Source organism: Sorex araneus, chromosome 1, assembly GCF_027595985.1.
Source record: "Sorex araneus isolate mSorAra2 chromosome 1, mSorAra2.pri, whole genome shotgun sequence".
In the NCBI taxonomy this organism is placed as follows: domain Eukaryota; kingdom Metazoa; phylum Chordata; class Mammalia; order Eulipotyphla; family Soricidae; genus Sorex; species Sorex araneus.
This window is the reverse complement of record NC_073302.1, coordinates 436,431,256-436,446,645: the sequence shown is the minus strand read 5'-3', so window position 1 is coordinate 436,446,645 and position 15,390 is coordinate 436,431,256. Positions and strand designations below refer to the sequence as shown.

The window sequence follows — 15,390 nt, the reverse complement described above, 5'->3', positions numbered from 1 at the left end:
CAAAACTTCATAAGTTTGTAACTGTCCATCACAGTGATTCTCTAACAAAAAATTTTTTTTTAAAATATTCTTTATCTGTACATATACATACACTTTGGCATGTCTTGTCCATAAATCACATAAAAAATGTTTTTAAAGAAAATCATGATAAAATAAATATTGGGAGGAGGGGTTTGTGCCACACGAAGTAGTATAGGTTGTGGAGGCACTTAGGAAGACCGTATATAATGCCAGGTTTTCAAAAATTTATAATCGCTTCATATTGATATTAGCTAGTTTCCAAAATGTAATATTCTCTGGGACTGGAGTAATAGCACAGGGGGTAGGGCATTTGCCTTACATGCAGCAGACCTGGGTTTGATCCCTCCATCCCTCTCTGAAAGCCCGGCAAGCTACTGAGAGCATCCCGCCTGCATGGCAGAGCCTGGCAAGCTACCCGTGGTATATTCGATATTCCAAAAACAGTAACAAGTCTCACGATGGAGACATTACTGGTGCCCGCTTGAGCAAATGAATGAACAGGACAGTGCTACAGCGGTAATATTCTCTTAAAGCAGTTTATCACTACTGATAGAGACTGTCAATCATTTCAAAGCATCTTGGTAATTATAAAAAGTTTATCTCAACATTTTGTTAGATAATTATTGCTGTTAAATTGGCAATAAGACTGATAGCGGACAAAGGGTAAGTTTTGCCACTTTAATGGTATTAGGCTTGCTAATTAGAATTATCTTTATTATAACTGAAAATGAAACTTCAATGATACATATAACTTGTATCATTGGCTGGTACAAAACCACAACTCCATCAACTGATAACGAAAAACAAAATGAGGCAACAAAAATCACAACTTTCACAGATCTTGCCAGTTAAGTCATCACTGACAGTAGTATTTCAAGTTCCAGAAATGACAAGAACCTACTAAGAGAACAGCCCTATTATCTCCGGACACCAGACTTTTGAATTAAACTGGGGTAAAGCCAAGTTATCAGCACCCAGACTTCCAAGAGCCTATCTCTCGGCTGCTGATTTGAACTGAGACCACTCTTTATGACTACTGCATATGTGCCCTACATTTCACAATTCAGGGCTTTCTAGTGAGCAGAAACTGAAGGGTTTTTGAGTGGCCTCTACAACAAACTTTCTTAGGAACTGACACTAGAATTTTACACCAGAGACCTGGTAATAAGTTTTTCAGTCATTTTAGTTAAAAAACAGACTTTAAAATCTATAAAACTACTTATCCAAGCACATATAAATTATAATTTATTGGCGGAAAGAAAGAAACACCATACAATCTGAAGTATAGAAATGTCATTAATCCGGGGTCTGGAGCAATCGCACAGTGGGTAGGGCATTTGCCTTGCATGCAGCCAACCCAGGTTTGATTCCCAGCATCCTATATGGTCCCCCGAGCACCGCAGGAATAATTCCTGAGTGCATGAGCCATGAGTAACCCCTGTGCATCACTGGGTGTGACCCAAAAAGCAAAAAAAAGAAAAAAAAAATCTCATTAACCCTAAAGTACCTGTGTACAATTATAGGTTGTATATATAGCACAAGGGAGTCCCTAACTTATGAAAGAAAATAGCAATTATGTATTCTGCTTAACCAAGACAAGTATCTCTTGGTGTTATATGTATCAAGAAGACATTTTCTTAACATAGCAGCCTGACTTTTCCTCTCTTGGTATATTTTGTTTGCCATATGCAAAAGTATAGCCTTCCACGTGCCACTGCTCCTCAACTCAGTGGATTACATTACCTTATAAGGAAGCATGCCTCTCACTATAGATACCACTGGTCTACTACATAGTTGGCAATGCAGGAGTAAAATGAGAAAGAGATCAATGCTACATTACAGAAAGAAACGAGAAACTCTTACCTCTAGGCAAAAGCTTATCTTAGTAAAATCTAAGAAAAATTAACAAATTCTGAAAGCTAAGAACCAAAGTTTGCGAATTTTTACCCACACTTGTGTATATAAAAAGTGTGATAAAATTTAAGGCCTGAGCAATAATACTGCAGGTAAGGGGCTTGCCTTGCATGCAGCAGACCAGGGTTCGGTCTCCAACATACATATGATTCCCTGAGCACCACCAGGAGTGATTCCTGAGTGCAGACTGAGGAGTAAACCCTGGGCATTGACAGGTGTGGTCCAAAAACAAAAAAATTTTCAATTATTCAGATATTAACTTTCCAGCAGAACAAAGTAACCTGTGCTTACACAAGCTCTGCATATGCAACTTGCAATCTGTAACTTCCAATCTGTACAGGATAGGCAATGGAAGACCACATTCCTAAGAAAAGGAAAACTCAGGAGCTATATGAAAGGAAGACTCGAGAGGTCTTGAGTCTCAGAATGGGCAATGGTACAGGAGTTAGGCCCCAAGCAGAACAGAGCTAAGATACCAGTAAAGAATTTGGGGTTATGAAATGCAAGGATTATGTACAGCAAAGAAACTGAGAGAAGCTGCTAAGCGCGCTACAAGAGAAGGGTACCAGTAAGCTATATAGCATTCGTCCAACTTCCCACTGACGGCTACTAACCAGGAGCAAATATGGAATACAAGAAACTTACAGAGAGAAACTGCTAAGGATATAGGAGTAAAGATGTTAAGTCAAAAGCAGAAAAGAAAGCAAAAACCACTAAAGGATGGGCAGAGTTTAACTCAACCAAGCTATTTAAAATAAAAATGGATAAAGATTAAAAACAGAGGTGATACTCCATAGTAAAGTGGGTAGGGCGCTTGCCTTACAAGGCACCAACCCAGGTTTGATCCCCAGCATATGGTCCCCCAAGCACAGCCAGGACTACTTCTGTAGAATGTAGAGCCAGGAATAACCTGAGCATTGCCGGATGTGACTCACAAACCTAAATAAATAAATAAAAACAGGGACCACTGCAATAGTACAATGGGTAGGCACTTGCTGACCCGGGTTAAATGCCTGGCACCCCATATGGTGTTCAGAGCCTGCCACGAGTGATTCCCTGAGCACTGCCAGATGTGGTCCCAAAATATAAAAAAATTAAAGCAAAAATCTATAGCTTGGAGAAAAAGCAAGACAACTATATCCTATGTACAAATAATAGAGTCTAAACTCTAAGGTTAAAAGGATGAAAAATTGATTAAAAAAAACCTGATTGCAGCTAAAGTAACATCAGACAATGGAGACCATTAAAAAACACCAGTATGAAAGATAAAGACTATCTCATAAGGTTTTAAAGTAGACAATTCCTCAGTAAGATAAACCTTCAAATAATTACAGCAAAAACTAACCAGATCTATAGAATAAGCAAAAAAATAAATCAACAATCATGATTGGAGATTTTAATAATCCTTTACATAATTCAATAACACAGACTTGTACAATATCATAAATCATTTCACCTGACTGACATTTATAGAACACTACAGCAAACAGTCACAGAGCCTGAAATTTTTCTTCGATGGGCATGCAATATTCACCACGATAGGAAATATAACATAGAATGTTTCAGTCAAACTCAGGACTTAAATTGTAAGTCTTTTACTGCAATGGAATAAACAACCTAGAAAATGCTACATATAGCTATAGAAAAACACATTTCTAAATAATAAGACAAATTACAAAAGAAATTTCAACACTTTAATAAAACTTTTTTTTTTTTTTTTTTGCTTTTTGGGTCACACCCGGCAATGCACAGGGGTTACTCCTGGCTCTGCACTCAGGAATTACTCCTGGCGGGCTCAGGGGACCATATGGGATGCTGGGAATCGAACCCGGGTCGGCTGCATGCAAGGCAAATGCCCTACCCCCTACGCCCTACCCCCTACCAGCTGTGCTACTGCTCCGCCCCAAACATTTTTAAAACTCCAAATTTAAATTAAAATTAAGCTAGCTAGGGACTGTGGGTCAGCTGCTCATCTTCCACAAAGCCCACCTGGGGTCATACCCACCTTTCCATATGGTCCCCAAGCACCACCAGGAGTAATTCCTGAGCGAAGAGCCAGGAGTAAGTCCTGAGCATCACTGGGTGTGGCCCAAATCCCACCCCATAGCCCCCCAAATTAAGCTAACACAGTATTTTAAAGAGAAAATTACAGCTTTAAAGCAGAGACAGAAATAATCACTCTGGACAAGAACTGAGTGTTGAAAGTAGGTAAAAGGATATACATAAACAACAAAAAACAAAACAAAACAAAGCAGAGACAGACTCATCCCACAACTGCAATTCATGCAGCTAAAATTTATAGGCATTTAAGGTCCCTCGACTGAAAACTCTCAGGCACCCTTGGGAGGGGACAGGCGAGTCCCTGCCCTGTTGAAGCCCCCACAGCCCCCACCCACACCTCACAGCTACCTCCACGCTGCCCAATTCCACTGCTTCTCAACTAACTCTTGCAAAGACACTAAACTGGTGAAAATTTCAGGTACGCCGGTTTTCAAGCTGAGAACTCCTCGTCTTCTCAAAGTAGGGAAGGACAGCTGTCCCCTTGCCCCTGGCCTCCAAGCCTCCCAGTAGCCCCGGCAGCCACACCCTCATCCCACTCCCATGTTAACTCAGGCTCAGTTCTACAGATTACATAGTTTCTGGAGTGAGTGAGTGGACACAAACAGAACACCTTCAAATTCTACAATACGGACATCTCAGTAGAAGCACAAATTAGATGGGAAAGTAACTGAGAAGTCAACTAAGCTCAATAAAAACAATCAAACAGAAGGCTTATCTAACAATAAACAGCTTAGTAAACCCTCAAGCATTTAATGACCCCATGGTGATATAACACTTCACAAATTTTCTTTTTTACTCTAGTATTTTTTGACAATTTCATTTACCATTTAATTAAATAAGTAAATGGATTACTGTGTGACGGCAGGCATGGGGAGTTGGGAGTTTGGGAAACTGGGGACATGGTGAAGGGAAGACTATTCTGATGGTGGGACTAGCATTGGAACATGAAATGCCAATAACTGTATTATGAACAACTCTGTAAGTCATAATGTTTATTTAAATAAAGTTTAAAAAAGGTAAAATAAAGCAGCACTGTATCACTGTCATCCCATTGCTCATAGATTTGCTCAAGTGGGCACCAGTAATGTCTCCATTGTGAGACTTGTTGTTACTGTTTTTGGCATATCGAATAAGCCACAAGTAGCTTGCCAGGCTCTGCCGTGCGGGTGGGATACAAGTAGCTTGCTGGGCTTTTGGAGAGGGATAGAGGAATTGAACCTGGGTCGGTCACGCACAAGGCAAACGCCTACCCGCTGTGCTATAGCTCCAATCCAAAATAAAGCAGAGACAAAACCCAAATGAACAAAGCAAAGTTAGTTGATAAGGCCCTAGTAACCAGAAAAACATGAACTACAAATAAAGAAAAGGGAAAACTCACTTGGATCCTAAGGGCCTTTAAAAAGAACAGCTAGATAATAGAGATAAAAGTGCTTGCCTTGCACACAGTTGACCCTGGTTCTAATCTCCAATACCATAGAGGGTACCCCAAGTAATGCCAAGGGTCAATCCTGAAGAGCCAGAGTCAAGGGTCAGGAGAACACAGGATTGTCCATTTCAAAATAAGGAAATGCAGTGAGCAAATGTATGGTAACAGATGGACCAATGAGATGAATACACAATTTTCTCTCATTTTAAACAGTATTCAAATCAGAAAATATGAACAAAATTATTAAAGACATTGAATTCCTAATAAAAATAAAAAAAAAAAACTCCCGTAAGGAAATCTCCAAGGGTGGGGTTGATAACACAGCACGTAGGGTGTTTGCCTTGAAAGCAGCCTACCCAGGTTCGATTCCCAGCATAACCATATCCCCCGAGCACTGCCAGTAGTAATTCCTGAGTGCATGAGCCAGGAGTAACACCTGTGCAATGCCAGGTGTGACCCAAAAAGCAAAAAAAAAAAAAGAAAGCTCCAAGGGCTGGAGACTAGTACAATGGGTAAGGCCCTTGCCTTGAAGGTGCCAGACCTATATTCAATCCCTTGCATTCCACATGATCTGCTGAGGCAGAGCCAGGAGTGACTCTTGCAAGCCATTGAATGTGATTCAAAACCTAATCCCCACCAAAAAAACCAAATTCCAAGTCCAGATAGACAGATTGGTGAATTCTGTCAAATATTTAAGTATATTATTTTTATAACAGATGATCTTTGTCATCTGTGGAATACAGAGACAAAATATGGGTTAAGACAACATTAAATAATGACAAACCCTTGGCCTTGGATTACAAAACAATTACCAATCACAGGAGATAAGGAGAAGAGAATGGAGATGCACAGTATCATAAACCTTAACATTGTTGTAACTTTACCAAAACTACACACACACACACACACACACATATGTGTGCATGTATGTATATATTTGGGGGTCACAACTAGCAGTGCTCAGGGTTTACTGCTGGCTCAGTGCTCAGAGGTCATGCCTCAAGGTGCTTGGATGACCACATGGGGTACTAGGGATCAACACCAGGTTGGTCCATATGTAAGACAAGCACTCTACCCACTGTACTATTGCTCTGGCCTCCCTAAATAATATATTTTAAAAACTCTTCCAGAAAAATGATGACAGGAAATATCACCCCATTCTTTTATGCTACAGCACAAGGACGAGATTCTAAACAGCAATAGCAAGTCAAAGATTTGACTAAAAAATCAGATACACAAAAAACATCCCAACAGTTCACATGAACATTTAGATTTTAAAAATGGATAGATTCTTATACTTTACTTTCTCTAGAAAAATAAGGAGACCTCTTTGGTATATTCTCAGTATATACTCTTTAAAAATAGCTCAGTGTATTCTTACATTTGGGCTAGGCAGTAAAACACCAGAAAATATTATACAATGTTTTATTTAACATTTCTCCAAGAACAGTTTTGTCTCCAGATTTAATATACTTATAATGTTTAAAGACAATAGGTTTTGAGAGTCAGGAATAATTTAAATAAGAGATAAGGTCTATGTCTTCCATGTGAGGCCCTGGTTTGAAAAACTTAAAGCACACAAAACCATTAACAATTAATAAGATTCAGCCTTTTAGGCAACTGAATTTGAGTGGGAACCAACATCACATGGTTCCAAACATCCCCCACCCTCACCCTATATTTTTATCTTATAAATCAGTTTTAATTTTTTAAGTAGAAGCAATTTTCCTTAAAAAAATTTATACATATATATATATAAAATATACAAATGCTCATGGGGAGGGGCCAGGGATTGTGCCAGGAATTGAATCTGGATGTTATACATGTGAAATTTGCCTTCAACTTTTATAAATACATACATACACATATGTGTATATATATGTAACAAAAGACAGGTCATCAAATTCAGCTCTCTAGGGGACGGGGGCCTAGGAATCTAATGGAGAGTTAAGGCCCACACCTATAGTGTTTAAGGGCACTGCTGGCACTGAGTTCTGAGGTCATTCTTGGTAGTACCCAGGAACCATGTGACTGAGGGTCAAACTGGGGCCAGCAGCATGCCTTACCCCATGCTATATCTCCAACCTCTGGAAATGTAATTTTTTTTTTTTGGGGGGGGGGTCCACTCCTGGCTCATGCACTCAGGAATTACCCATGGCAGTGCTCAGGGGACCATATGGGATGCTGGGATTCGAACCCGGGTTGGCCGCGTGCAAGGCAAACGCCCTACCTGCTGTGCTATCGCTCAGCCCCTGGAAATGTAATTTTTAACAAGCACATGAAATAAGGCTAATGTGTGATAGTATAAATGACAACGTAATATGTGACCGCCACAAAACTTTTGTTTGACCTAAATATATATGTGTATAAAAATGTATTTAAAGCAAAATTCACCTTCTTGTATAAGTCATGTTTCTTGAATCTTGTTATCAGCCAACATCCACATCACTTGCCCTTCTTTCCCAGAAGGGAGCATAACATGACACTCCTCTTAACCATGCTGGCCGACCCTGCACCAGACTGGGGGGGGGGGCAGGCAAATGGGTGAGACCCCTCCCCACGAAGGGACCCAGCCTTGGCAGCCAAAAACCTTCAGAACTCAACCGCTGCCACGCTCAGGGCCACTCTCCACATGCTCAGGCCAAGCCATACCCACAAGCCAACCTATTCCTGGGCAGCAGGGACACTTCATAGGACACACCCTACCCTACTCCAAGAGTACTGCACCACATTTGATGAGGTGCAAAATAGGAGGCAACCAATCTTAGAGGGAATTTTTTTTTAACAGATATATATATATATAAAATATATATATATATATAAAAGCACACAAGGCTCAACCTTTAACACGTTAGTGATCTCTTACAGAAGGGATTAATGGCCTCTGGGTGAAATACAATAACTTTCATATTCTTTTCTCTAAGGATATCTTTTTGTAGCATTTTCAGCGGTTTTTCATAACAATACAAAATATGTTTTTCAGTTCTGCTTTGGGGCAGGGATTGGGGTTCAGGATGTAAACATCCAAAATATAGTCATGGGAAAGTGTAATGGCGGTGGGATTGGTATTTGAATATTGAATGTAATCAAATATCGTGAACTACTGTATAAAATAAAAATTTTTAATTATGTTCTTTTTTTGAAGACATCATGTCTGTCCCTCCATCCCTCTAACTCTAAAAACCATTTTACTGTAAAAAAAAAATAATAAAAGACTTAAATCCTAGCTAATATCAAATACTAGAATCCTAGCTAATATAAAATACTAGAGAAATCTTACACAAAATCCAGGTTTTATTTTTTAAAAAAAAGAATTAAGTTGAGCACTAGCCTTGCATTCTGTCTTAACAATCTGGTGGAATTAAATTTCCTCTCCTCCCCTTTACTCTCCCCAGGCCCATTCCCTATTATTTTACCTCCAAGTCTATAGATCTCCATCTCAATTACCTTAGTTTCTTTTTGCAAGTGTAACAGTTGACCTTGGATGCCATTACCCTCAAGTTCATTCAAATGAAGAACAAAGATGATCAAATAAAACCTACTTAGTTCTGAAATGTTCTGAATTTAGTTCTAAAGCTTTTGCTTCAATTAGTATTAAAATAAGTTTGCAAGGACAGATCAAGAGATAAAATATCCAAGACCTCAGATTACTTTTAATTTTCTGAAGATAATCCTAACCTTTTTAGCAGTATATTTTGAAAAGAACGTTTGTAAAAAGCCTTTTCCTCAGTATAACAAAAACGTTTTCTCGATATAAACATCTTCCTTGAACACCTCCTTACAACACAAAGAGAAAACTATTTGAAATCTGGGAATATACAGAACATTTTGAGAAACCTAGAACTGTGAACTTAACTCAGAATGAAAGACCAGAGTTTTTACTATTGATGTTCTCATTCACTCTGGTCTCAATATTATGGCCAAGCATACAATAAACTATTTCCATAATCCTGTGAACAAAATGCAGATCTGTTAGCCTATTTAACAATTTAAAATATAAAAAAGAGAAAGATGTGCTGGAGAGACAGTAGAACCAGTAGGGCCCTTGCCTTGCATGCTGCCAGCCCAGGTTTGATTCCCAACCGAGGCATCCCATGGCATCCCATGTTATCCCAATTTCCATATGGTGCAGCCCCTACTATCAGGAGTAAGTCCTAAGTGCAAAACCATGAGGAACCCCTGAGCACTGCTGGGTCTTGCCCCAAACCCAAAACCAAAACAAACATTCAAATCGCTCTTCAAGCATGTATTCTCTCTTGAACAAGTAAGATGCATCTTGGCGATTTGCTCTTTCTAGAGCGTGTTCTCTCCTGAACAAGTATTTCTTCCCTTCCCCCCGCCCCTCACATCTAAGTCTGTTTCTAAAAAGTTTTCTTGCTCTACTATTTCATCTCCTCCCAAAACCCTGTGAGGGAAAGATAACAGCTCCAGAATGCCTGTGCTGACTTTCCTGAAAAGAGCAATTGTTGCTCCAGTCTGAGTCTACAGCTCAAGAATTTGGATGGCAGGAATCATTGCTCCTCACTTTACTGAGCCACCAGGAACAGTATGGTCCCCAGGGCTACAAGTGTGACCTCAGCTAAACCACCTCCAAGTACAACCCCTACTGCACACACAGCCCCTCACCCCCACTGACCACTACAACAACAAAGAGGACAGTTTTTGGTTTTAGTTACCTTTTCTGATCACTTTAAAAAGTACATTTCTTGGGCCAGAGAGTCTCGCAGGGTGACTCACCCCTTGCCTTGCACGTGGCCAACCCTCGTCTGATCCCCAGCAGCGCATGAGGTTCCCCAAGCATCCCGAGACACGCCTGAGTGTGGCATGGCCCTCTCCCCAAAATAATGGGGACAGAGCCATATAGTACAGCAGGCAGGGTGCTTGCCTTTCATGTGGCAAACCCAGGTTTGAGCCCCAGCACCCCAGATGGTCCCCTAAGCCAATAAAGAATTAATTTTTAAAAGAATTAAGATTTGGCGGGATGGAGAAATAGTATAGTGTGGCAAGGCGCTTGCCTTACAAGGCTCACCCAGTTTCAACCCCAGGCAGCCCATAATGGTTCCCTGAGCACTGCAAAGTAAAACCTGCACATCTCTGAGTACGGCCTAAAAAAATATCAAAACAAAACAAAACCCTAAGATCTGAGTTTCACCCACACTCCTTTCCCAGCAGGTGGGCAACTTCAGAGCAAAGCAGCCTCAAGAATCTGAGCACTTTCCCGGGCGGGTGTGCAGGAGAACTGTGTAACCACCCCTTGATGCCACAGAGGCTCTAAGGACTCCGACCAGAGACAAAAGGCAGTTTACTACTCATGGAGACAACATAAGCCAACCCACCAACCTGTTGGGGAGGGGGAATGACAAGGGGCACACCTAGCGGAGCTCAGGGCTTATCCTGGCTCTGCACTCAGGGATCACTCCTGGCGCGGCTCTGGGGGTCCACATGGGATGCCAGCATGGAGCTCAGGTCCCTCAGATGCAAGACAAACGTCCTACCGACCACTGTCCTATACCCAAGCCCCATCAACATTTCTTCTGATTCCCAATGCCAGAGGTTGCCAGGGGTCCAGAGGACTCTGGTCCAAGCAATGGACCGGGGTCCCTAGTCTTAGGGAACCCTGGTTTTTTATGCCGGGCAGTAACCCTGCCCGACTGACTCTCCTACTCCAGAGCCATTGATCTTTATGATCCTGCACCACAGGCATGAGCGCTTTCTGCTCTAGTGAAAACGCTTTCCCAGGGCTTTCCTTCGCCCAGCCCCTTTTCAAAAGAGAAACAAAGGGGGAAGAGGGAACTAGGAGAACCTGGGTTGAAACCCACCGGGGGAGGAAAAAAAAAACAAAAACAAAAACAAAACAACGGGTCTCCGGGTCAACTCCGCGCTGTGTCAACTGCGTGTCTGCAGCGATTATCCGCTGCACACACGCCCAGACCGACACCCCTGTGCAACAGCGGCATTCCAGCGCGGACTCAAGTCCCGGCTCAGAGTCGCAGAGCCCGAATACCTGCCGCCGCTGGTTACAGTTTCGGAAAGTTGCCTCCAACCCTCGCCGCGCTGAAATTGCTTGGAAAAGCTTGCCCGGGTCTCACCTCCCCGCCCCGCGCTCACTTTTCCCGAACTTGGGCCGGCCGCAAAACCTGTTCCCGAGCCCAGGGAACTACCTGTCAAAAGTCTCCATCCCCCCCGTAAGCCGTGCGACAAAGGCAACAACAACTTGCACCGTCCCCGGCGGCGGGGTGCCAAAGCCATGCCAACCCTTGCGTGCCCCCCAGCCCAACCCACCTCGCAGCCCCCCCCCCCCCCGGCTCCAAATCACCTGGCTCTCTCTCCCTCTCTCTCCCTCTCTCTGACACTTGAACGGGCCTCAAAAGAAAATCCTGCAACAAGCCGCAAACAACAACAACAAAACAACAACAACAACAGAAAGAACAAGAGTGCCTGGAGTTCCTTTGTCCCCAAGCAGCCGCGGCAAAGAGAGAAGAAGCGGGGAGCCGCAGGCAGGTAGGAAGACCCCCTAAAACCTGCATCGGGGAGGAAGAGGAGCAGGAGGGGGTTGCAAACAAGAAGACGTGCAGCCTGCAAGAGACGCTCAACAACGACAACACCCCCCCCCTTTAAGACAAATAAATAAATAAGAGGTGCCAGCTCCTCGTCGTCTCCGCGCCTCCGTCTCCCGCGCTCGGCGGCTCCCCGTAAGCGCGGGGGCTCGGCCCGAGCTCGGGGGCGGTGGGGGGCGGGGGGCGCGGGAAGTTGGCGCGCGCCCCTCCCCCGCCGCGCCCTGACAGCCCCTCTCGCTCGCTCTCTCGCGCTCACCTTGCGTGGCGAACGGCAGGGAGCCGCCGGCCGGCGAGCCGGGCCCGGGCAGCGACGACGACGGCGGCGGCGGCGGCGGCGGCGGCGGCGGCGGCGGCGGCGGCGGCGGGGTGGTCTCGGGCGCCGAGCCCAGCATGGGCGCGGGCAGCATGAGGTAGCGCTGGGGCGCGGGCAGGCAGCGCTGGCAGAAGGAGTGCAGGCAGGGCAGCAGCTTGGGCGCGCGGCTCTGGATGTTCTGGTGGCACACGGCGCAAGTGTCCAACAGGTTGAGCCGGGCCGCCTCGCCGCCCTGCTCCGAGTCGGGGCCCTGGCGGCTCTCGGCCTCGTTCTCGCCGCTCGGCGCCGCCGCCGCCGCCGAGGCCGCCGAGGCCGCCGCCGCCGCCGCCGCCGCCGTCGCCGACGGGGCCCCGGCGGCCGCCGCGGAAGCCGCCGCCGAGGCCGCGGCCGCCGTCGCCGCCGCCTTCTCCACAGCCACCTCCATTGTCCTGCCCCTGCCGCCGCCGCCGCCGCCGCCGGGGAAGGGCGAGCGCCGTCTCCGCCCGACGACCTCCTCCTCCTCCTCCTCCTCCTCCTCCTCCTCACGGGCCACTCTCGACTGACCCGAGCGGCGGCCGGGCCCGAGCGAGCCTCCTCAGGCCCCGGGGACCCGCCTCCCGGGCGGCGCGGCCGGAAGGACGGAATCCGTCAGCGGGGAGCGCTCCTCGCCCCGCGGCCCCGGCCGCCTCGCCAACCGCCGCGGCGCGCGTCGAATCCGCCCAGCCGGCCCGCGTCTCCCCGCCTTTCTCTGGCGGGGCGGGGGGGGAGAACACACCGCCCCCCGCCCCGCCCCCCGCCCGCCGCCCAATCGCAGCCGCGCCTGGCCCGGGGGGGCGGGCCCAGCCGAAGCCCGCGAGGCTCCGACGGCCGCGGCGGGAGGCTGGGAGGGGGCGGGGCTGCTCCGGCCCCGCCCCCGGAACGGCGGGAACCGCGGCCGCTGATTGGACCTCGGCGGGGGCTACGCTCCTCCGAAATGATTAAAGGTTTATTTGTTAAACCACCGAGCGCCTAATTCGGTCCAGCGGCCCTAGCTCCTCCCAGGGGCGGAGCGCCACTGTGTCCACTGCACACCTTTTATTAAGTGCTTGGAAAACTCTCGGTTTTACTGCTGGAAACCTGAGCGGTAGATCTTAGGCGGAGTGTCCAAGGAGGACTATTTCGAGATCCTGGAGAGCAAACAAGAAAAGGATTTTTTTTTAAATATATATATATTCTCGGGGGCGGGAGGAGAAGGATGGTGTGGAGGCAGCATAGATTTTTGCCATTTAGATCCATGCATCTCTATGATGAGAGACGAGCATGAAGAATAAGGGCGGTTTGAGAGCTGGGATCAGTCCTTGACATGACAAAAGAAAAAAAGGGGGGGAGGGGTGTGTGGACGGTGGGGTGATTGAGAGAAGGTTCTCATAAATAAGGACTATTTGAAGGTTTTTGCCCACGAAATGGACGATTTACTTTTTTAGTATAGAAAAAAAATGTTCTGGTTTTCTCAAGTTAGCATATAGGTTGTTTGCAGGTGACTTTATATCATAAATATGGATTCATCAAAAGAAACCCAGGGAACCTCAGTATTAATGTGCAGATAATTTAAAACTTCAGTTTCCCTTTTCATCTGCCCATGTTCACATCAAAATTACACACATTTTACTTAAACACACACACACAACAACAACAATAAAAACAAGGGTCTGAGCAATAGAACAGAGGTTAGTACATTCCTTTGCATGCAGAAGACTCGAGTTTAATTCCCTACTCGTCTTAGTGTCCCTCACATCTGCACCCCATCCCAAGCAGGGCACATTGCCAGGATTAGTCTCTGAGCAATGTAGAGTGAGGCCCACCCCCACCCCACCAAAGCCCAGCTTGTGAGGAGTTTTAAGTATAGAAGCAACGTATGTTGTCGTGAGCGGGGTGGGTGGACGTTAAGCTTTCTATACACAGGACTACAGAAACAAATTCTATAAAGTGGGAAAAGATTTTGTAAAAATTTAAATGTTGCTGGGAAAAGAGGGCAAATTCAGGCGTCCCAGTCACTCTCAAAACTATTCCTATACCCTTATTTTTTTGTTTTGTTAGGGTCCTCGATTAGAACACAAGACACCCACCTGTGAGGAGTTTGAGGATTTTATTACAGAGAGTTATTACAGACTGACCGGTCATGGTCACACCCCACAGAAAACGGTCGGGAGCGCGACCCCCTCTGACCGATGGGAAGGGTTTAAGTAGCCTCAAATCTCAGCCTTGAGTGACCACCAGGTTCTTTCCTTCCCTGCCCTTATTGACGGGTGCCACCTGCAAGCACCGGCTGTTTTGTTTCTGTTTCCAGGATGTGCTCCAGGATATGATCTGGGGTTCATGCCCAGTTCAAAACGTCAATTACATAAGCATAGAAAATGGCTCCTGGGTCAGAGCGATAGCACAGTGGGTAGGGAGTTTGGCTTGCACGCAGCAGACCCAGGTTCGATCCCCGTATCCCATGTGGTTCCCCAGGCACTCCAGGAGTAATTCCTGAGTGCAGAGCCAAGAGGAACCCCTGAGCATCGCTGGGTGTGACCCAAAAAGCAAGCAAGAAAAAATGGCTCCTACCTACTAAAATGGCAGCACTTTGGTTCTAACAGTTTGGGGATGCCACACCTGGCAGTGCTCAGGCCTTACTCCCTGAGCGCAGGGCTAGAGCCTTACTCCTGGCCCTGCGCTCAGGAGTCACTCCTGGTGGTGCTGGTGGGGTGAATATGGGGTACCAGGGATTAAACTGGGTCGCTCACACACCTGGCAAACACCCTACCTGGTGTTTGCTAAGCTCCGGCTGCAATGACCAGCCTCTTTCCCATGCTTGTTAATGAATTTTATTTCGGGAATGGAGAGGTGAGGGATGGGTCACATCTGGATGTGCTCAGGGCTTACTCCACACTTTCTGATCAGGCAAGAATTACTCCTGGAGGGCTGGAGATCAAACCAGAGTGAGCAAATCCCTTAACCCCAGTACCATCTTTTTAGCACCCTCCATATTGCTTTTATGCTTCTTGGGGTTTTGTTTGGGGGAAGGAATCACACCCAACAATGCTCAGGGGTTACTCCTGGCTCTGTACTCAAGAATTACTCCTGTTAGGACCACATGT

The 15,390-nt window shown here is 45.8% G+C and overlaps 1 protein-coding gene across 2 annotated transcripts in view; it reads right to left on the bottom strand.

The window, feature by feature from the left end:
• Positions 1-12,731, bottom strand: part of TRIM24 (tripartite motif containing 24) — a 123,586-nt gene extending 110,855 nt beyond the window's left edge. For both annotated transcript variants that reach the window (XM_055140649.1, XM_055140656.1), the window contains exon 1: positions 12,236-12,731. In XM_055140649.1, the coding sequence (XP_054996624.1) occupies positions 12,236-12,716 (481 nt within the window). In that variant the 5' untranslated portion in view covers positions 12,717-12,731. The remainder of the gene's footprint in view (positions 1-12,235) is intronic.
• Positions 12,732-15,390: the final 2,659 nt, after the last annotated feature.